General features: G+C 42.0%; 1 protein-coding gene across 3 annotated transcripts in view; it reads right to left on the bottom strand.

Moving 5' to 3' along the window:
* foxp4 (forkhead box P4) overlaps positions 1-24,534 on the bottom strand; it is a 403,429-nt gene that overhangs the window by 180,311 nt on the left and 198,584 nt on the right. For 2 of the 3 annotated variants that reach the window (XM_059950359.1, XM_059950360.1), the window contains exon 3: positions 22,513-22,602. In XM_059950359.1, coding sequence (XP_059806342.1) covers positions 22,513-22,602 — 90 coding nt within the window. Of the gene's footprint in view, positions 1-1,661; positions 2,042-22,512; positions 22,603-24,534 lie in introns of those variants that run through there. The other variant, XM_059950361.1, reaches the window with a different exon arrangement.

The following is a 24,534-nucleotide window of genomic DNA, read 5'->3' on the forward strand; positions in this document are numbered from 1 at the left end:
TGATGAAACTCTTCAGCACCCTCACCAAAGCTTCCAAGTCCTTTCTGTAATATGGTGACCAGAACTGCACACAGTACTCCAAACATGGCCTAAGCAAAGCCTTATACGTCTGCAACATACCTTGCTATATGCCATCTTCCCCATACTGTCTACTCCTGTTGCCATTTTTATGGCACAATGGACTTAAAACACATCTCTTTGTATATCAATGATTGTAAGGCTCCTGCCATTTACTGTATTAATTTCTCTTGCACTTGCCCTATCAAAGTACAACAGCTCTGTGTTGTCTGGATTAAACATCATCTGCTATTTCTCTGATCACTTATCCAACTGGTGAATATCGTGCTGAATCCTTTATCAACCTTCCTCTTAATTTTTGTGTCAGTTGCATTCTTGCTAATCAACCCACCTAGATTTTCAACCAACTGATATACAAGGTCCCATTCGTGATCCTTGCAGAGAATCGCTGGTCACAGTCAGAATAATATCCCCTCAATTATCCTCTGCCTTCTATTGCCAAGCCAATTTTGATTCCAGTCTACCAAATCTTCATGTCTAAGAGTCTCCCAAAGACTGGAAGGTGGCTAATATTGCTCCGTTGTTTCAAACAGGTGTCAAGGACAAGTCAAAGAAGCACAGCTTTGTCAGCCTGACATCTGTAGTGCGGAAGTTACTGGAGGGAGTTCTGAGGGACAGGATCTACTATTTGGATAGACAAATTCTGGTTGGGAGGAGTTAGGTGGCTTTGTGCTTGGGAAGTCATGCTTGACAAATCTTTCAGTTTTTTTTTGAAGACAGAACCAGAAAGGTAGATGAGGGTAGAGCAATGGATATGGACTTTAGTAAAACCTTCAGCAAGGCCCTGCATAGTAGACTGGTCTGGTGGAGCTCCCATGATCCCATGCCAGTCCTTCCCTTCGGCTTCATTTGACGAAAATCCACCTTCAATGCCATTCCTCCACTTGCCTACCAGGAGCTTGGATTCCCACTCTTTGTGTCACAGTTTAAACATTGTAAAATCCCTCCCCAAACGGGGCAGATCCCCATAGGATGAGCAGGGATTGATCTCTTGATGCCCAAACATCAGGAGCATGCTGTTGAAGTGCACCCTGGACTTTAGCAGGTCTAAAATCCAAACACGTATGAAAAATGGATTAAAGTAGGGATACAGTATATACACATATCTATATAATGAAAGGGGACTAGATACAGATTAAATTTTCCTCCAGGCTTTCTGTCACATTTTCTCAGGAGAGGGCAGCAATGATCAGAGGGTGGGGGGGGGGGGGGGGGGACAGAGGTCTCCAACATAAAAGATACAGGTCAGTTGAAAAAAATGTTGAATGGATGACAGGATATAAAATGTGAGGAATTTTTGAATTGATGGATGTCACAAGATACAGTGTGCAAACAGGCAAGTTTACAGTGGGTGATAATGTAATGGATCGTGTGCTGGTGTAACACACACACACACACACACACACACACACACCTGGAGGAACCCAGCAGGTCATGCAGCATCCATGGAAAACGGTAAACACTCCACGTTTCAGGCCGAAACGTCCACTTTTACTCTTTTCCATAGACGCTGCCCAAGCATAATCTGCAGATGCTGCGGATTTCCAGCATCTACAGATGATCTCGAATGTATAAATACTCACATGATCGATTTGATGTAGATCGCCGAGATTTATAGCGGGTGAACTGCGCAACAGGTTGATGCATTAAAAAGCAAAAAAAAAAGATTGGGTCTAGTATAGATTGAAACTGAAGTTTGTATACGTGGCTGATGCACTACAGGAGTCAGTCAGAACCTCAATTCCGCAAAGACAATGATGAGACATGCTGTAATCCGCACTCAAAACTGCCTGCTGGCGGTGGTCCCGAGGTGTCGAGGTTGAGTACCACTAGACAGCGGAGAATGATAGAACCATCGTGACGATGGTCTGTAGTCGCAGAACTTTCCAAAGAAAATAGCAGCACTAGGTACAAAAAAAGTCTTCGGAAAGGAAAGGAGCGCAATCGATCCGTTCCGCCCGATTCCGACAGTAGCTGAAAACAGCCACGTGTCATAGCTTTGTGTAGTTAATTTCCCTACTAAAGCCAAACCACGAACGGTTGACTCTCGAATCACTGCAGAGGGCAGTGTTTGGCCCGAAACAATAGTCTCTTTATAACACTTACACTGCCGACGCAGCGAGCTGTTGGAACTCAAATAAAAACTTCCATTTAAGAAAAAAAGATCAAACTTGATAGTGTGTGAGAGAGAGGCGAAAGCTACAAAAATGGCTAAGCAACAGGTACTCGGGGTGTGGGGGGGGGGGGTGGTGATAGGAGAAAGCCTTTAACATTTTCCCCACACAGAAACTTATGACATTTTAAAATACATCTCAATAAAAGGCCGGAGGTGGACTCTCACACCCAGGCGAAGGAGAATAGGAATCTAGGCTGCCAGTTTTGCCTTTTTTTTAAATTTAGCGCCTGTTTTCTTTATAAATTCCAGTCTGTCGATTCTAACCCGCCGCGCGTTTCACGCTGCCCTTCCCGTATTACAGGGCTGCCTCACTCCTGTCCTAATCCCCTCAACTAAAAATCCGACAGACCCCAACAGCGTCAACATCTACATGGCACCTTTAACTTACAGAAAGACCGCAGAGGGAGAATTGGGGAGATATATGTGTGTGTGTGTGTGTGTGTGTGTGTGTGTGTATATATATATATATATATATATATATAGAGAGAGAGAGAGAGAGAGATAGAGAGAGAGAGAGAGAGAGAGAGAGAGAGAGAGAGAGAGAGAGAGAGAGAGAGAGAGAGAGAGAGGGAGAGGGAGAGGGAGAGGGAGAGGGAGAGGGAGAGGGAGAGGGAGAGGGAGAGGGAGAGGGAGAGGGAGAGGGAGAGGGAGAGGGAGAGGGAGAGGGAGGGAGAGGGAGAGGGAGAGAGAGGGATGAGTGAGTAGGTGTTTTCTCTCAATAGTATACAATAGTGGGCAATATGGAAGGCACTAACTACTGCGGGGAGTTTGGAATGGATGCAACCGTGCATTTCACGTGAAGCTCGATGAATACACAAGGAACAGAATTCGAGGAAAATGTATATAAAGAGGGTTGGGCAAAGTCAATCAGTCCAAGCGCAAAAGGAAAGCAAACCCTTTAGCCATTCAATCATGATTGAGTTGGTAACATCCTCGTCTTTTGCTTCAGAAGATGGTGCGCTCAATTTCCATTCCTGTGATAAGCAGCAGTACAAAAATCTCGACGGCTGACGCTCGGAGTGCTGCATGTCGAAGGCGCTGAGGGATATATAAAATGGAAGCTTTTTCCATTTGGATTCAAGAGAATCCGTGGCACCGTTTTGAAGAGGGGAATGGGGAACAGAACTGCACCTGATATCCTGACCATTATTTATCTCTCCTTCAACGTCAAAACAGAGTACCTGGTCGCTTCATGTTACTTTTTATGGAAGCATGCTCCCTAAAGTTGGTGATTGTATTTCCTTTGTTACATGAGGTAATTATGTCAAAGGTACTGTACTTCGTGAACTTTGACTTTAAATGTTAGGCATGAAGAGAAAGGCATTACAGGTCTTTTAATTCTCTGTTACTTGGCTAAATATGTCACATGTGGCAAGGATGTAAATAGGGAACAAATGTCAAGCAATGAAAATATTTGGGTGGGGGAATTTTGGAGATGTCTGTGCAATGGTAGAAAACTTGGTGGGACTCCCTACAGTGCAGCAAAAAAGGTTTAGGGAAAGCTTCAATTTAAAAAAAAGGAACTGGTAAGCTTGAGGTTTCAAGGAGGATTTCACCCACATACAGGTAGCCAAAAACTCTTTTACCATAGGAAGAATAGGAAAGCTGGTGATAGACAAGAGATCAAGTTTTAAGGTTCTTCATATGTGGGCTTGGACAAGTTGAAGACGGATAAGATTGAATTTACCAAGCTAAAGGATAGACTGGGAGTTTCGGGGAATGAGAGCTTATTCTACAGAAGGAAAAGCCAGAGAAAATATCTATTTTTTTCTTTCAATGGTGAGATGTGTGTGTCTCTGGCAAGTCCAGATTAATAGCTCTTGAGAAGGCAGTAGTGAGCCACCTTGTTAAACCGCTGTGGTTCTTGTGTGAAGGTACTCTTAGACACTGGATTTCCAGGATTTTAACTGTGATAAGGAAGGAATGGTGATATAGTACATTTCTAAATCAGCACAGCTTGCATCTTATATTGGAACTGGTTTATTATAAACATGAGAAAAGTCTGCAGAGGCTGGAAATCCAAAGCAATGCTCACAAAACGCTGAAGGAACTCAACAGGTCAGGCAGTATCTATGGGAATGAACAAACAGTCGACATTTCAGGCCGAGACCATTCTTCAGGACTGGAAAGGAAGGGGGAAGACGTTCAGAACTAAAAGGTGGGGGAGGTGGAAGGAGGATAGCTAGAAGGTGATAAGTGAAGCCAGTTGGGTGGGAAGGATAAAGGGCTAGAGAGGAAGGAACCTGATAGGAGAGGAGAGTGGACCATGGGAGAAAGGAGACCTAGGGAAAGGGCGAGGCAAATGAGAAGAGATAAGAGACCAGAGTAGAAAACAGGAGAGGAGAGAAGGGGGACGGAAATAATTTTTTACCGGAAGGAGAGGTCTATATTCATGCCATCAGGCTGGATGGTAGTCAGATGGAATATAAGGTGTTCCTCCTCCATCCTCAGAGTGGCCTCATCTTGGCACAAGAGGAGGCTACGGACTGACATGTGGGAATGGGAATGGGGTTGGAATTAAAATGCTTAGCCAGCAGGAAGTTCTGCTTTTGGCAGATGGAACGGAGGTGCTCGGTGAAGCGGTCTCTCAATTTAAGGTGGATCTTACCAGTGAAGGAGGCTGCATCGGGAGCACCGGACTCAATAGCAGATTTGCAGGTGAAGCACTAATCGGCTGGAGGACTGTTTGGGGCCCTGAATGGAGGTGAGGGAGGAGGTGAATGGGTAGGTGTGACACTTTGGCACTTGCAGGGACAAGTGCTGGGAGGGAGATTAATGGTGAGGTGTGAATATACAAGGGAATCATGGGGGTGGGTAAAAATATGAGTCACTTGCCTTGGTTTATTCTAGTCATATGTACAAAGATGCAGTGAAAAGCTTGTCTTGTGTACTGCTCAATTCATTATACTGTGTGTTAAGGAAGTAAAGAGTAAAACAATAACTGCATACAGGATACAGTGTAAGCTTTAGCACAGTGTATGTATTCAATAAGGCACTAGATCATAAGAAGGTAGTCTGTGAGGTCAAGAATCCATTTCATAGGGGAATCTAGAACTTTTAGCTTACTCAAGGTCCAAGTGTTTTTGTCGTTCTGGATAGTAGAGATGGCAGGTAATGTCAAAACAAAATTTGCTGCTGTTTTTTAAATATATAAATGGTGCACAGCCCTGTCATGCACTCTCATCACTGTCATCCAGGTGGACACCAGCAGTTGGGCATTCTTCATGTTAAAATTCCCAAGTTCCCCTCCTGACTTCATTATCAGAGTTAAAACCCTGGAGATCCACACACTAACAGCATCTGGGGTAATTTCACACAAGGTTCACTGCTTGTGGAGGAATGGAGGAGTTGGGGTGAGGGATAAAGTTGTAATGCAGTGATAGGGATCTTCAGTATTGAACTTTAAGGGTGGTTGGAGCCACAGAACATGTATTCAGACCAATTCCATCACCTTTCTGATGAGCCCTGTAGAGTTTGTGGAAAGGTTTTGGAGGCATGAAATGAGTCACTTGCCTTGGGAAACCGGTGTCTAATCTGCTGAATCACATATTGGTCCAGTTAAATTCCTAGATTTGGCAATGATAACGACTTAGAATATCAAAGGGAGATCATCACTGTTTAGCATAATAATCATGATATTGCTTTTGTTCATACTGTACAGCACATTTCTCTATTCTAGAGAAAAAATATCATAGCTGGGAAAACATGGCTTTGTGATTGGATGGGATTTGGGTTTCTACCAATCCCACAGCCCACTATAACCTTTTTTGGAACACCTGGTTACTCAGGACGTTCTGAAACAGTCAGTTCCTTAGTTTCATCACTGATAGACATGCTACGGTCACCTGCACCCAAGTCAGGGAATTCCAATAGTTAAACTGAGATTGTTTAAAATCTGAAAGATTATGCAACCAGATAGGAACAGTGTACTGTCCCAATATATTTACCAGTGGGACAATATTACAACAATGTTATTACAAAGAAGTGGATGTAAATAGATCTTTTTCAGTAAAAGAAGTACAGCTTGACCCAAAAATCCCACTAGACAAAGAAAGCTCACAGAGCCTCTTGTTTTGAACTCTCAATTATTAACCACCTCCCTCACAGTGGTTTTGAGGCCTGTACTGGACAGTCTAATAACATCACATACATTAACTTATTCAGAAATTTGTGACAAGATGGGAAGACTGCAGATTGCCAGAACAGCTGTAGAATTTCCTCCAGTAACGTAACAAACTATTCTTAAACAGCTGTCAGTTTCATGGGATTATAGCATTTCTGACGTAATTATCAATTAAGATCACAATACATATTAAATGATGGCATTTAAGCAGGTAAATAATGAAGCGATGTATGCTCCTACAATGGTACACAATTTCTCCAACTTTGAAAATGAACAATTAAGGTAAAAGTGGAGTTTCATTCCTGCAGATGGTGAAAGGTAAATTGTTGTCAGATACACTCAGCGGCCACTTTATCAGGTATATCTCCTTTACACCTGCTAGTCAATGCAAATATCTAACCAGCCAATCATATGGCAGCACCCAATGCATAAAAGCATGCAGACATGGTCTGGAGGTTCAGGCCAAACAGCAGAATGGGGAAGAAATATTATCCAAGTAACTTTGACCATGGAATAATTGTTGGTGCCAAACAGGGTGGTTTGAGTACCTCAGAAACACCTGATCTCCTGGGATTTTCAGGCATAACAGTCTATTGAGTTTACAGAGAAGGGTGTGAGAAACAGAAAAAAAAAATCCGGTGAGCAGCAGTTCTGTGGGTGAAAACACCTTGTTATTAAGGCAGGACAGAGGCCAGGCTGGTTCAAGCTGACAGGAAGGCATCAGTAACTCAAAACCACCACACAGTATGACAGATGTGTGTAGAAGAGCGCCTCTGAAGGTACAAAACATCGAACCTTAAAGTAGGTTGGCTACAGCAGCTGAAGACCATGGAGGTGCACTCAGCAGCCATTTTATTAGGTGTGGTGGTACCTAATAATGTGGCCACTGTGTGCATCTTTAAATGTTAATTATTAAACTTTTTTTCTTAGTTTTTCTTATTCTTCCGCTCGTTCTCAATATTTATAGAGTATTAATGAAATTTATGCTACAAAAAAAGGTCATGTGAACCAACAAGACTAAGTATTTATAAAACCACCTGTTTTTAATAATTTAATTCTAGAAGCATGCACAGCACATGACTTGGAACTGTACATTTAAAAGATGCATTTCATCATATACACATAGGCAAGTGTCCATTTTGCGCTTTGTGCTGGGTCGCTGTGTTCTTCTGCTCCCACCCCAGTGCATGTCCTTGTCTTGTTCAACCATTTTTATCTCCCTTCTGCTCCTGATTTGAGCTTATTTACATTTTAACCTCTCATATCCTTTTTTTTCATTTTGCTCAACCATTCAATAGCATTGTTAATGAAGATACTCCACGAGTCGCCAAGGTCCCAACAACTTTGGTTTGCATTTCTACCAAGATACAGGGCAAAGAAAATTTAAGCGGAGGTGGCTGGGGAACACCAGATAAAGCTTATTGCAACTGGAGTACTTGAGTTGTATAACAGGAATATCAACTTTCTTCATTTAAAATAAAGCACTTATGTTATTATGTACCAAACTAAATCCTCAGTAGAAAGTTTAATTAATAAGGTGCAAATCCCCCAATTATGTGACTTGTAATAAAAATGAGGGCAAGCTACCACGGTGTTGTGGGAGCCTTAGATTCCACACCACCAGGTTCAGGTTATTACCCTTCAACCCTCTGCTTCTGAACCGGTGTGAATAACTTCACTCACCTCAGCTCTGAACTGATTCCACAACCTATGGTCTCACTTTCAAGGACTCTAAAACTCATGTTCTCAGCATTATTTATTTATATATTTTATTTGCATAATTTGTCTTCTTTAGCACAATGGTTGTTTGTAAGTAGCTTTTCACCGATTCTTTCTCTGTTCTACTGTGAATGCCTGCAAGAAAATGAATCTCAGGCTGGTACATAATAACGTATACATACTTTGGTAATAAACTTACATTGAACTTTTGAACTTTGATTTTCATGAGGCTGGCAGTGGAGCAGAGCAAACTACCTCATAATCTGCAGTCTTTCATTATTTACAGGTTAGAATATAGAGTGAAACCAGGCCTTTCAGCCCATTAGGTCCATGGAAGTTATCAAGTACCTGTCTATACAAATCCCTCTTCCCAGCACTCAGCTTGCAGTCCTCTGTGGTTTGCATTTCAAGTGCTCATCTAAATATTTCTTAAATTTTATGCAAGTACCTGCCTTCCCCACCCTGTCAGCAATCCCATAGACTACTAAATTAACTGTTCCAGGATGTCTGTACTGTCAACAGCCTTAGACTGCGGCGCTCACTGGGTCAAGTGTTCTCACCGTTGGTCTTCCTTGTTTAGTGTGCTGAATCCTGGGAAGTTTATCAAGTGTACACACACCATGTAGTTGTCCACTGCTGATTCCCTAATTTTGGACATTCCCCTTTAAGCATTTACACCAAATGAGTTCAGAGGATTACAACATTCGTTTGGTTTTATTTTTATTTGTTTTAACTGGAAATCTTTGGCTTTTCTGTTTTTTTTAACTTTACAGACAGTGACAGCACTTCCTTCCTGAACTAACTGTGGAAAACATGCTTAACAAGCAAGTCTCTGACTAATTCCAGTCCCCAGAGAACCTCTTCTAAAGAGAAAGGCAGACTAGAAAAGTGAATGCAATATTGTGAAAAGGAAGGCCTCATTTTTTCTCCTTGTAGCCATTTATTTATTATTTTTTATTCCGTGGAGTTATTACTTCGAAATTTGAATGTTCTTTATGCAATCGTTGTCCTTTAAGCGTTAACAGTAACTGGTTTGATTAAACAGTTGAACTTAGTCTCAGAGACATTTGTAATTTATCTTTTGAAAGCTGAGTGTTATTTTTAAGGAGAGAAAGGCAAAGAGGTGTTGTCTACATCTGGTCCTCCCCAGTTTAATGTTTTCTTCTCTTGAAAGTGCTGACACACGGGGCTTGAATAACAAGGAGGCCAACAGCCCAGCAAGACCCCACAGGAATTGTGGCTTTGCATGCGTGATCCCAGTCAGTGAGTTTGGGTAAGGTATTCACTCTGTGGAGGAAACATTGATCTGGCTGAACTTCTTTCTCCACACTCACGCAAACTCACTGCGCAGACGCAGGAGCACATGTGCACACAGATGCAAAATAATAAACATGCAGACATATGCGTGAAGCTACAGAGAATCAGGTTTATTATCACTGAACATATGTTGTGAATTGTATAGCTTTGTGGCAGCAGTACAGTGCAGGACATAAAAATCACTATGTTAGAATAAAAATGTACAAATAAACAGTGCAAAAGAGGTATCAGAACGATCACTGACATCCATGCATCTATATGTAGTTGAACCTGCAGAAAATGCACATACAAATAATATATATATTTTAAAAAGCAGTACATTCACACTCTGACACCTCAGCAGGACTCACTTAGAGGCAATTAAGAGCAGGAACTCGGTTTCCATCTCTCAGCCAGGTTCAGTATGGCCACTACAGCACCCTATTGATCCTGCCTAGATTCACAGTCTGGGAGGCTATTGAAACTGCAAAAATATCAATAAGCTGAGAAACAGGGTGCTGAGTGTGTAAAATTAAATATTATTGGACCTACAATGTGGAAGCCTGCTGTTAACCAGAACTTAATCAGCTGATGATTCCATGTAGAGTCAGGATCGAAAAACTACCTAGAATTTCCCTACCACACAGCCCTCTATTTTTCTAAGCTCTATGTACCTATCTAAGAGTCTCTTAAAATCCCTTATCGTATCCACCTCCACACCTTCATTAGCAGTGCATTCCATTTCTCTGTGTGAAAATCTTACCTCTGACATCCCCCTTGTACCTACTTCCAAGCACCTTAAAACTATGCCCCCTTGTCAGCCATTTCAGTCCTGGGAAAAAGCCTCTGACTATCCACACAATCAATGCCTCTCATCATTTTATACACCTCTATCAGGTCACCTCTCATCCTCCGTCGCTCAACCTATTCTCATAAGGCACGGTCTCCAATCCAGGCAACATCCTTGTAAATCTCTTCTGCACTCTGTCTATAGTATCCACATCCTTCCTGTAATAAGGTGACCAGAACTGAACATGGTTCTCCAAGTGTTGTCTTACGAAGATCTTATAGGATCAAGATCATCCATCTCTTCACAACATGCTAACAGCTTCCAACCAGTAGCATCTCAATATTTCCAAGTGAGGACAAGCCTGTCCCATTTGATTGATTATTCTTTGTTTAGTTGATGGAATTTTTTGTCCTTCAAAGTAGAGAGGGAAAATTGGATATCTGCTTGAGTGATAGAGTGTGATTAGCATACGGTGAAAACCAAGTTTGATACCTCATCAGGATGAAGATGGTAAAAAAAACCCACCAGATGGAATGCACTACAAAGACATGCACACAGAAGAAGAGAGAAGGGAGATCAAAAGGGGAGGGGGGAGAGGATTTGTGGGGGAGCAAAGGGTAGAGAGAGAGAGAGCTGTGAAAGGGAAGATGTTAGGGATGAAGGGGGAAGGTTGTAGAGAGAGATGGATGGAAGAGAGAGAGGAAGGTGTGAGGTGAGGGGAGAGGAAGTGGAGTTGGAGTGAGAGGAAGAAATGGAGGGGAGAAGTGGAAAAGGATGGGTTTGGGGATGGAAGCAGAGGGAAGACTTGGGTAGGAAAGAAAAGGCAGGAGTTGGCAAGATGGTGTGGAGTAAGTGGCAGGGTGTTGGGGAGAGGGTTGGGTTGGATTTGGACAGCAGGGTTGTGGGAGAAATGATGTAACAGGGAGAGACTGAGGAGTGGAATGAGAAATGAGATAAAAGGCAGTGTGGATTGAAAAAAACTGAGTAAAAAGGAAGCAGAGAATGAAAACTGTAAGTGATGATGAGAGGGTAAAGGGGAAGGAATGAGAGGAGAGAGAGGTAAGCAGAAAAGGAAAGAAAAAAATCTAAGAAGAGGCAAAGAGAGGGACTGAATAGGCTAAATAAAGAAATGGACAGCACTCTGGTGAAGAGCTGAGAACCAGAAAGAGAGCTATGGTGAGATTCACCTATATGAGGGAGGACGCAGATGAAAGGGAACAAGGGGCACATTAAAGAAAGGAAAAGAGACTGAACAAGATAGAGTGGAGGAGGAATTAAATGTGAAAGCCTGAACTGTATGAGGGTGGCAGGATAAAGGGCAACAATAATAAATACTATGAGAAAAGGAGGAGAGAGCACAAGAAGAAAACATGAGTGGTAGGGAGGTAATGTAGCAGAGGAAAGTGTAGAGAACGAGAGAGACAGCGAGAGCCATCAGTTTATTTAGTCTGCACTGAATGTAAACCACAATCTTGGAAATGAAAGTAATCTGTAATAAACACCAGGCACACACATCCTTCTGGGGAATCACCTCTTAACCTGTTGAGTCATGGAATTGTGTGTGTGTGTGTGTGTGTGTGTGTGTGTGTGTGTGTGTGTGTGTGTGTGTGTGTGTGTGTGTGTGTGTGTGTGTGTAGATAAGTGTGTAGAGAGAAAAATCACTTCATACATGTGAGAATTCCTCTCCCTGTTTTTGGCCTCCACATCACCCAATTTCCCATCTTTAGATCCGTCATTAAACTGTGGATTCCTAGCACTGACTCACAGACACAGTCAAAAGTCCAATCTGTCTCCTAGACAAACTGTAACTCCCCTTCAAGTTGACCTACTCTTCTTTCTTTTATTTCATACAATTATAGCTTTCCTCTACTATTGTCATCCATGTCAGTACTCCTTCCCATCTGCCACTGATTGTCCTCTGGCTCTGACCTGCCCTCTCAGTAAGGATCCAGGCAGATGTTAGACATCATCTGGATACTTGTCTTCATTGGGGTTATGGAATTAAGATGGGACACAGGAATTCACTATATTTAGTCTCAAGAATTGGGCTATTTATGAAAATTACTGGATGTATGGCACAGATTCTGTGTTAAGCAGTAGTGTGGGTGCACAGTTGAAGCCTGCAGCCCGAGATTGACAGTGATCAGGAGCATTTGAACTGTAATCCCAAGTATCGCTGGCATTGTCTAATTAAATACTTTGAGGTGTTGAGCAGCCTCCACATGCTCTTTTGTTCCTCTGACAGCATCGGGGACAAATGAAAAGTTGTTCAACTTATTTTCAGGGCAATAGGTTCATTGCCTTCTATGCACACTTTAACTGTCAAAACATGGCGGAAACATCACAATCTCCCACAGCCCCCGATGACCCTGAGATTTCAGATCTCCGAGGCTGACATGACAGCACCCTTCAGGAGGGTGAATCATGAAAAGCACCCGGCCCACATGGTGTACCTGGCTGAGTATTAAAGACCTGGAATTCTCAACTGCCTGCATTGTTCACTGAGAGCTTTAACCTCTCCCTTCAGCAGTCTGAAGTACCCAAATGCTTCAAACAAGCTTTAGTTATACCAGTGCCTCAGAAGAACATGGTAATCTGCCTCAATGACTATCATCCAGTAGTACTTACATCCAAGGTGATGAAACATAACAATTCCTGCCTGAGCAGAGATTTGGTTTCATTCCAGTTTGTCTACTGGCCAACAGGCCCACAGCAGACGCCATTTCATTGTCTCTTCACTCAACCCCGGATCCTGGACAGCAAAGATTCATACATCAAGATGTTCTTTATCAACTACAACTCAGTATTCAATACTATCATCCCATCAGAATGAATGAATAAGCTTCAAGTCCTTGGCCTCAATGCCTCCTTGTGCGATTGGATCCTCAATCTCACCTTTTGCAGACTCCAGTCAGTTTGGATTGGCAACACCATCTCCTCCACAATCTCCATCACCAAGGCTGTGTGCTTAGCCCTCTGCTCTACTCACCTTACACTTGGATTGTGTGGCTAAGCACAGCTCCAATGCCATATTTAAGTTTGCTGACAACACTACTGTCATTGGCCAAATCAAAGGTGGTGAAAAGTCAGCATATAGGAGGTAGATTGAAAATCTGGCTGAATGGTGCCACAACAACATCCTTTACTCAATGTCAACAAGGCCAAGGAGCCGATCATTGATTTCAGGAGGAGGAAACTGGAAGTCCCTGAGCCAGTCCTCATCTGCAGATCGGAGATAGAAAGGGACAGCAACTTTAAGTTCTTTAGTCTTATCACCAAGGCCCAGAACATGAGTTCAATTACAAAGGAAGCACAGCAGCACCTCTGTTAGATGTTTGGGAAAATTCGACATGACATCTAAAACTTTGACAAACTTCTATAGATGAGTGGTGGGATTTCCTCCCCACCATTGAGAAAATCGACAGGGAGCATTGTCACAGGAAAGCAGTATCCATCATCAGTGACACCCTCCACCCAGGACATGCTCTCTTCTCACTGCTGCCATCAGGAAGAAAGATCAGGAGCCTCAATACTCACACCATGAGTTTCAGGAACAGTTACTGCCCCTCAGCCATCAGGCACTTGAACCAGAGGGAATAACTTCACGCAAATTCACTTGTCTTATCACTGTACTGATCCCAGAGCCCATGGACTCACTTTCAAGGACTCTTGATCTCATGTTCTCAATATTTGTTGTTTATTTATCTATATAATATTATTACTTCATTTTTTTCTTTTGTATTTGGACAGTTTGCAAACTCGTTGTTAGGCCCATTTGGTGCAGCCGTTCATTGGTTCTATTATGGTTATTGGATTTACAGAGTATACCCACAAGAAAATGAATCTCAGGATTGTATATGGGGACATATACATGTACTATGATGCAAAATTTACTTTGAATTTTGAACTTTGAGTATCAAGGTGCTGAATTTTTACCCAAAGAGAAAACAGTAAAGCTATATTTCCATGAAATATGTAAGATCTTTTGAAAGACTCTAGTCATTGGATGACACAATGGCCTAGCTAGCAGAGCTGCTGCCTCCAGCTCCACAAACGCAGGTTCGATCCTGCCCTCAGGTCAGAAACTGCTGTCTGTGTGCAGTTCCTGCATTTCCCCTGTGACCACGTAGATTTGCTCTGGGTGGTTCTGTTTCATTTGACTTCTCAGAAACATAGAAATGGGAGGTTAATTGGCCATTGTAAATTGCCCCTATGTATATGGGTGGGGATGGCATGATAGCGCAGTGCTTAGCACAATGTTTTAAAGTTCCTGCGACCAGGGTTCAATCCCTGCCGCTGCCTGTAAGGAGTTTGTACATTCTCCTGGTGACCACGTGGATTCCCTTTGGGTGCTCTGGTTTCCTCTGACAGTACAAAAACATACCAGTTGGTAAGTTAGTTGGTAACTGTAAATTGTCCTGTGATTAGGCTAGGATTAAATCCAGGGAATGTTGAACAGCATGGCTCAAAAGGCCAGAAGGGCCTATACCACACCTTAACTCAATAAAAATAAAATTAAAAATGTGCGGGCATTTGATGGAAATGTGGGGAGAACAGGTTACAAGGAAAATTAACAAGGGAATGGGATTGTCTGTAAGCTGACATAGACTTAATGGGCTGATTGGCCTCCTTGTATAAAACATATAGAATATGCTACAGGAGATTTTTGATGATTTCACCTCGGTAAGCAGAAATCCTTCACAAAGGGCAAATCAGGGTATATTTAGAGTTCACCATAATTTTTTTTTATTTGTGACATCACAGACTTGGTTCTAGTTTGATTTTCTTGCCCAGGTAGTATGTCTCTCAACTTGAATCTTCAGGTAACCATGTTTCTATGCTTTTGTTAGTTTAATGATCGGATTCAAAATCATCAATATGGGGCTTTCGTGGAATCGAGTCTGTGCCAACCATCAAACACCCATTTGTACTAATTCCATATTCACCTATTTGTTTTTGTGTCTTCCTACATTGTGATCAGTTCTCCCCAGATTCTACGTTCATCTACACATTAGGGGCAATTTACAGTAGCTAATTAATCTGCTCGGTTGAGCAATCTGGGACTTTTCCCTTTAGAGCGAAGGAGGAGTGGTGACATTATACCTGTATAACAGGAGTTCCCAGTCTGGGGTCTGTGGACCCCTTGGTTAATGATAGGTGTCCACAGCATAAAAAAGGTGGGGAACCTCTGGTACGTAAGATGACAGAGTGGACATCCAGTGCCTTTGTCCCAGGGCAGCAAAGGATAATATGAGAGGGCATAATTTTAAGGTGATTGAAGTAAAGTATAGGAGGGATATCAGAAGTAAGTTTTTTACACAGAGAGTGGTGGGTGCATGGAACACATTGCCAAGGGTGGTGGCAGAGGCAGATACATTAGAGACATTTAAGAAACTCTTAAATAGGCACATGGATGAAAGAAAAACGGAGGGCTATGTGGGTGGGACAGGTTAAATTGATCTTGGAGTAGATTAAAAGGTCAGCACCACATTGGGGGCCGATGGGCCTGTACAGTGCTGTACTTTTCAATGTTCTACCAACCTTCATGATTTTGTGATCATGGGGGAAACTGGGGCACTGAGAGGGTAGCCTATGGTCACAATGAGAAGGCGCAAACTCCACGCAGCAGCCCCTAAGGTCAGGATCAAACCCGGATGTCTGTCACTGTGAGGTGGCAGCTCTACCCGCTGCACCATCCAGCCCCCTGGAGATATGCGGGAACCATAAGCTTGCTTGTATGAATGACAAGCGCCCGTGTGGAAATGCTTCTCTGCATCTTGGTGGAGCGTAGCAAGATAACTAGTTTTACAAATTCCACTTTTGGCCCGCTTCCCAGACTTTGTGGGATTGGGCCCAATGCACATTAAAAAGATCCTAAGTCTCCCCAGGGACATTCGGACAATTGGCATTATCAACTCTCTTCTTACTCGGTGGTGCCGAGATATTGCCCCAGGAAACAAAGTCATTGATCAGCTGACAGCTATGATCCTTACAGCCATAATCTTTTCAGATGGGTTCCGGCCCATTTCAGAACACAGAGGCAGAAAATCGAGACTGCTGGTCCTAAAGTAGGCCGTCATCTGAAAGAAGTTGCTTCTGCCCTTCAGATATAAATGAGTACAAAGAAAAGCAGACTTTCTCCATGTTGCCCTAACCAATATCTATCCCCTCATCTAATGCCTTTAAAACAGGTTATCTCATTAACATTCCTAGCCATTGCTTTTCCTACATTACAACAGTGGGCATCAATGCATCTTTCATACTGTCAACTAATCTCATAACGAAGTATTCCAATGGGGTTTTGAGAGGGTGTAGCTTTGTTGGAGGAGCCACATTTCAGATGAAATATCATCGGCAGATGAAAGAAGATTCATTGTGACACTTTTTTTCCTCCTTTCCATTCCCACAACCACTGAGTACAGGGTCAGAGGATGCAACCTCAGGTTCCCAGTGCTTGGAAAAATCAGGGTAGGATCAGGGAATGCTGTGATGCATTCACCTCACCTTGTAGCCTTTCCTGCACCCCCAACCCTAAACATACACATCAAAATGGTGCTGTCAATCCAGACCCTGGCACTGATGCTGCCTCCACATTGGTGGTGAATCCTAACTCACAATGGCATGATCTGTTCATATCAGCAACTCGAGGCGTTACCATGGAAACCGTCAGCCTTGAACTTATTGATTGCTGCAATCACATATTTAATTGGGTGTGTGAGGTTATAGCCCACGCTTTTGATTAAATCAGTTTTAGTATCCATTTTATCCCACCCTTTGTTCCGTGCATTCCTGAGGACCGTTTCTGTTGTGCTGTCCCTGACTCCGCTCTGTGACCTCACAGAATGCTGCTGGGAGCTTCAATTGGACCAGCAACGTGCTGAAATTTTTAAAGTCCACTTTCTTTCTCGAAAATGAAATAATTATATCAAAATTGTCATTAATTTTGCTGCCAAATTGCTCACACAAATCCTCAGAAGGTTAACAAAACAGTACTGGGTGGAGAGCTGCACCTGTCCAAACACAACTAATATTCTGGCAGCTGCCAGAGGTGCTGGCAAACTGCGGAGTATCAGGTTCACGCCATGTCTTTGTGGGTGGGGGGGAGCAGGGAAGGGGGCACGCGTTGGGATGTAGAGGATGCGAGGGAGAGAGAAGCAGAACACGAGGGAAAGGGAATACGAAACTAGCAAGGGTAGAGAGAGGCAGGCGGACAGAAATGGAACAGGGAGAGAGACACACATGCACAGAAAGGGAGGCAGACACTTATATAAAAAAAAAGCAGACAAATACTGAGAAATGAGACGGGGAAGAGCGAAGTTCTGTTTTCATAGCGAGCGCAGTAATTTGACAGAGTGGAGTGCAGGATTCATCCTACTTGCATTTAATTGATTTACACTGAATGAAAATCAGGCAATCCACTCTTCTAAGTTACTGCCCATATGGTTTAAATGAAAATTTATCTCAGAGTGAGAAGCAATTGGGAGAGACAGACAGGCCAGTGGAGCATGGGCGTGGGGGGGGGGGGGTGAGGAAATAAGGGAGCGAGAGGGAGGATGGAAGAAATGGAGATAGAACAAAAGTTGAAAAACGGAAGTAAAAGGTGACAAATTTAAAGTAAACTCATCTGCGGCATTGCTGGTGATTAATGTTGTCACTGGAACTTTCTGTGTACCACTTCTCAGTCTAACACTGGAAAGATCATGAAATAAAATACTGAGCTCTCTAAGGGGGATTTGGACAGGTGATTAAAAGCTTAGTCAGAATATTCTTAAGAAAAAGGAGTGAGAGGTGGAGAGAATAGGGAGAGAGTTTCATGCAGCAGAATGCACATCCACCAGTATTGATGTGGGAAGACTGAGGATCACAAGAACAGGATAGGAGTCTTTAATATGTTAAAGGTACCACTTAAGTGCAAGTTGTTGTCATTGTTGGAATACTTAATTGGCAGAAGTTCATTTCAATGCTGAGATCACTGACTTGCTGCATCGTATGCTTGGCCTATGTTGATCACTTTGCCAATCTCTGTGAATCCTATTTGCTCTGATCGGGTCTGTACTTTATACAAGATGGTGGAGCTTTCAGAAGCAGTGACCATTTCGTCTCTGTCCATATCCATCTTTGCCTTGCTCATATAGTGCCAATTTTAATGCCTCTTAATCAAAGTGATTGTATTAGATTCTATCTCCTCTGTCCCCTGATAATCTTAGACAACATTCCTCACTGTCAACCAACACCACCATGTTTTTTGCCACCTGCAAACTTACTAATCATACATTTCAATCCTAGTTGTTAACTTATATCATAAACAACAAAGGTATCAACATTGATATCTGTAGACCATTTTTATGAGATGTATGGTTTGAACATGAACTGTGTGATCTGAATGGGGTGTTAGGTAATTCACAGGAAATGCTTCTCCCCTCATATTCAAGTAAAATAAATGGGAATGTGACAAGTGGGCATGTGGCCAACTTGCACGGTAAATTGACTGGGCCTCCTATGCACACACGGCACCCTCTTTTGGCTCAGGCTATTGACTGCGGGGTGGGCCCAGATCATCACCCCCTACTGTACATTGCCCAATGGGTACTGTAACTAACATAACTCAGTAAAAACATTTAGTCATATTTCTCCATTGTCCTTTTGCTCCACGCACAAGCAACAAGAATGAAAACAGTATTTAAACACAGATTAATATGTTTCATACAATGCCTTCATGTCCTCCTCATTCATATTCCTCAGTCAATGTCTAGGCTTTTAAGGATGGGATATGATACTGAAATTAAATTTAATCAAACTCACCAAAGCCTGTACCTTCAGCTAACATGCAACTCTACACAGAACAAGGATAGGATAAGATGCACCCATGAACGCTCATGAGAAGGGGTTTGAAGTACACCAGTGCCAATCAGGGAATTTGTTTAAAATGTAGTCCATTTCAGAAGTTCCAAGAGTTGGGAAATACCAGTGAGAGAAAGAGGAGAATCCATGTGGGATTCTGTCACTATTCAAGGAGTGAGTGTAAGGTAGCTAGTGAATAATGGAAAAAATAAGCTGCGCTGAATATTTCATCTGCAGATGTGATAACGGTGTTCTGCACTTCTACTATCTGTCCCGTTCAGTTGGAGACATTTTGCAGAAGCATCTTAACCTCTGTCATTGCTAGCATCTCAGTATCCTCCACCAGACCAACATCCTCGACACCAAGACCCTAATTACAACTTGTTTGCTTCGATGGGCCGGCCACATCGTTTGCATGCCTGTCACTGGACATTCCATTCTGAGTGCTGTGGGGGCAAGGGCAGAAGTTTGGAAGCGTCCATCCCAGGCTGACCTTCACTTCTTGTTTAATGCTACATCTCCTTTACGGAGTGTACTATCCCTTCTGACTGATGGGAACTACTGGCCTATGATTGGTCCATGTAGAAAAGGAGCACCCAGGGTGGAAATGAAAAGCTTCTTACATTGGGAGTGCAGAGAATGCCCCTGAAACAGCAGAAGCAGAACACCCCATTCTGTACTATGTACCTACCTACCCCATCTGTGGTAGAGGCAACACCTCTAAGAAATGCTTCATCGACCACTTCAGACTAGAAAGGAAGCAAGCTGTCTCTGACCTGAGTGATCATTTACAAAATAATAAGATAGGATATTTAGATGCAACTAGAAATGATGGAAGTGCTCGCAAAATTGATTTGCAATTATTTTTTGCTAAATTGATTTCCATAATTAATTTAAGTTTTTGAGCCAGTACGGTGTGCGGTGTAATGGAATTCAGTAATTTCTTTATCCTTCTTTCTATTAGAAGATATTTCTTGATACGTGTAAGTGTGTCAGCTCGGTGAACTTTTAGTAAAATGGGCAAAATGTGTTCTTTACAAAATAACACACGCAAAATGCTGGAACTGAACTCAGCAATTCCTCTAGCATTTTGTGTGTGTTGCTTGGATCTCCAGCATCTTCAGATGCTCCTTTGTTTTTGTCATTACAAAATAATTATTTTTATTCAATGTCTGCTCCAATAACTAATTGAAATTTATTAAAAATAATTTTGGAAAATTAGACTGAATCATTTATTGGCGTACTCTAATTAGTAAATGAAATACTTTTTTAAAAATGTGAAATTTATAAAAGCTATTTAAAAATAAACAAATGCAAATTGAAATGCTATAGAAATCAGAAACTCCACCACGTTTTCATCAAATTCATCTATATTAAGTGCGGCCACTTTACGACAAGACTTGTCAAGTTACACTGTGGCAGACCTCACACTGAAGGCTTAGTCCGTAATTTTAGCTACTTCTCAAAACATAAAACCTCTGAAATGGAGAACATAACTGTTGATGTTCCAAATCAGTTTATAACACAGATGAGGAAAACGGCACACTACGAACTAATGGCTCAATACATACTCCAGGGCCATGTTTAGCAGGTACACCTGCTCATTAATGCAAATATCTAATCAGACAATCATATGGCAGCAACTCAATTCATAAAAGCATGCAGACATAGTCAAGAGGTTCAGTTGTTGTTCAGACCAAACATCAGAATGGGGAAGAAATGTGATCTAAGTGACTTTGACTGCGGAATCATTGCTGGTGCCAGACAGAGACTTTGAGTATTTTAGAAATGCCTGGTATTTTCACACAAAACGGTCTCTGGAATTTATAGAGAATAGCACAAAAAAAAACAAAATAAAATCTGATCAGTGTCAGTTTTGTGGGCATTAATGCCTTGTCAGTGAGGGAACTCAGGGGAGAATGGCCAGACTGGTTTAAGCTTTCAGAAAGGCAACTATAACTCAAATAATCATGTGTTACAACAGTGGTGTGAAGAAGAGCATCTCTGAACCCACAACACATCGAACCTTCAAGTGTATGGGCTACAGCAGCAGAAGACCATGAACCTAACCTCCCATACCAAATAAAGTGGCAACTGAGAGTATCTTTGCCCTGGAGACAGGAAGCTCTATTGCTCTTCAAATAGCATTAGGGTGCTCATGGAGAACCCATCAGAAAACCACAAACATACACTCCATTGGCAGTTTATTAGGTATACGAGGTACCTAATAAAGTGGTCACTGAGTGTAGAATCATACAGTGTGGAAGCAGGCTTTTCAGCTATCAAGTCCAAACTGGCCTTCAATGCCCATTTCAACAAATCTCATTTTCTTCTAGTCCATTATTCTCATCTACACTAGGCTCAACTTACAGTGGCCAACTAACTGACCGACCTGCATGTCTTTGGCATGTGGGTGGAAACTAACACAGCCACAGGGCAAATTCCAAGCAGACAGCACCTCAGATCAGAAACAAAATCGGGTCCCTGGAGCTGTACACCTCTCTGCTGCACCTAGTCTGTCATTTCCTGTCGGTAATACTCAATGTTCTCCTGTGGAAAGTAAAAACGGATCTATTGATAAGGTGATTCTTAACAACCGAGGATTTCCTTGGAGTTGCATTTAGTAAACAAATAGGTTCACCTTACATTGTCTAATTTCCATTAATAAAAAGAAGGTACTGATTAGATTGACTCCCAGTGAAATTGAGTACAGCTGTTTTCTGCCAAACTCCAATATTTTATTTCTGCTACTTATTTCTCAGAGTCCTATGAGTCATAGACACATTCTTAAGAATGCCTATAGTAAGCTAATTGAATTTAAGATTTGAGAAGTGTGTGTGTGTGTGTGTGTGACGTTGAACTGCATGGTACAACTCCGGGGAAAGGATCTAGTTTTCCAGAGAACAATATTCATGCACACAGTATTTGACATGCTTCACTCAATCATATACTTAGCATTAAATTCCATTCAGAAATCTTTACTTCAATTCTACTTTTTTCTTTCATGCGATTCAGCATCAACTCCTGGGCCATGCAAAGAATACAGAGCAAGTACTTGAATCATTGAAATTTCATTAAGTTGAAATGCTATTTATGTTTCTCTCTATAAAGATGCTGTCTGTCAGTGGAGTATTTCCGGCATCTATAAACCTTGATTTACATTTTTCTCTCTTTCTGTACCATGTTGCTTTTGCCGGTCTCAGGGTCAGTCTACAGTAATTAGTGGGTTAAAGGAAACTGTTTTCACTTCCACCTGTAAATCTATTGTCTGTATGTGTGCCATTAGCAGCTTCCTGTATAGTAAGCTATGGTTAAAAGGAAATGATTTGCTCTAATTTGGTAACCCCCTCCCCCCCACACTCGTGTGTTGCTCAAAATTGGCACCTGAATCCACCCAACACCTATTTCTGATAGACTCCTGATGTGATCTCAGCTCCTGTGTGTCGTACTGATCAGCTCTGTTTACCGTTTATGTTGTTTGGTACAGACCTGAACTGTTTGCTGCTGCTTCTCATTCGTAGTCGGAGAGTTGAGGCCCGTTGCCTGATGAAGCAAAAGCTGTCTCGCTGCTTGAAGGGCCTGCAGTGAAAGAAGAGGAATGAGAAAAAAAAGATCTGTTGATCCACAACTTTTCATTCCGCAGACCTAGAAAGATTGGACGGTCAAGTTATAATCGGGAGATTGCAGTCAACACTTCTGCAGGCATTCTGACCAGTCACATCTGTGTCTGACCATTCACATCTGGCATCTCTGATCATTCACATCTGCATTTGGCCATCCACATCTGGCAAATATGACCACTGTACTGCTGTTTCTGGAATGCTGCCACTTCACAGTAGCACAGGAAAAGTATCACAAAATGCAACTCACACTTTTTTATTAAGATACGATCTATAATAATATTTGGCAAATTAGGCATCCAACTCAGCAGCCAGCGCAGACTGCCACAATACAATGAATTTCGCCAGAATGTCTCAGTTTTGTAGTACCTTATCAAAAATAGAAAGAAAAGACTTCAGGTAGAACCCCTTCATCTCCCACTGTGGGCAGAATATGATATCTCCGTGTTCCAAGCTTCTTTAGAGTTGCTGATACCAGCTCTGGACATGAGTGACAAGAAGTTATCTTTGGAAAGGACAGTGAGAAAAATCCACCAGCGATCCATCCCTAGTTTTGTAGGAAACCAATATCTAACAGTCAAAGAACCATTAAATGAATGTTGGTATGCCAATAACAACAACTTGGACTTCAATAGTGCCTTTAATGTACTGAAAGAAAAACAGCCTTAAGAAAGTTAATGATAGGGGTTTAATCAGACAAAATGGACATCCTGTGTGAGGAGATGGTAGTAGGAGACACTTGTACAGATCTAGTGTAAAAGGTAGATCCTAAATAGGTAAAAGGAAGTGAAGAGAAAGGGGAATTCCTGAATAAACTAGAAATAGTTATCAGGAGCAAACCTGAGAAGAATAAATCAGATTTTTGAGGAAATGAAACTGATGGTAATAAAAAAGAATGGGTCAGTGCCAAGTTGGTGATAATTCCTGTTCCAGGTGAGGTTAATTTAACTTAACAGCAATAATTTCCAAGTGTGTGGCATCTTTGATATAGCAGCAACATCCCAAGTTGTTTCAGTTTATAAACAATTTATGCCAAGTCACTTAAGGGTATCTTAGGACTATTGACCAATAAGTGAAATTTCAGGAGCGAGACTTAATTAATTTAAAAGAAATATATTATTGAGATACAGTGCAGAACAGACCTTTCTGGCCCAACAAACTGCACCGCCTAGCATCTCACTTATTTCGCCCTAGCCTAATCACAGGACAATTCACAATAACTAATTGACCTACCATTTGGTAGATCTTTGGACTGTGAGAAGAAACCAAAACACCCAGAGAAAAGCCATAAGGTCACAGGGAGAATGCTCCTTACAGGCAGCGGTGGGAATTGAACCCAGGACACCAGTTCTGTAAAGAGTTGTGCTAACCACTACACTACCATGGCACCCTAATGGGGGACAGACAGATAGTGAAATGTATAGGAAAGGAATTCTAAGTTTAGGGTCTTTACAGCTGAAAAAGATTATTAGGACTGTATTAGAGGAGAGCAAATCTCTTGTCTGAGGCTGATTACACACATGAGAAGGGCTAAGGCCATGAAAAGATTCAAACCACACAAAGATTTTTAAATCAAGGTATGGCTTAAACAGGAACCAATCTGGGTCATCAGGGACAAAGGTAATCAGTGAAAAAGACTTAGCGCAAGTTCAGATACAGCTGGTAAGTTATTTTTTTGCGTGGCTCTACTTGCATTATCTCCTCCATCAGGTTCAGATAAAGGAGTCTTGAAGAAAACATGTCAGATTAAAGAGCTGTCAGGTCAGTCAGAATATAACAAAGACAGCAATTCATTTTGAAATCAATTACAATCTAAGGGTTGCTTCAATATAGCAGGGCTTGCCACATTCTACATACAACTTGAAACGTAACTTGAAAAATGTCGTTACTT

This window comes from Hypanus sabinus, chromosome 25 (assembly GCF_030144855.1).
Source record: "Hypanus sabinus isolate sHypSab1 chromosome 25, sHypSab1.hap1, whole genome shotgun sequence".
Classification (NCBI taxonomy): Eukaryota; Metazoa; Chordata; class Chondrichthyes; order Myliobatiformes; family Dasyatidae; genus Hypanus; species Hypanus sabinus.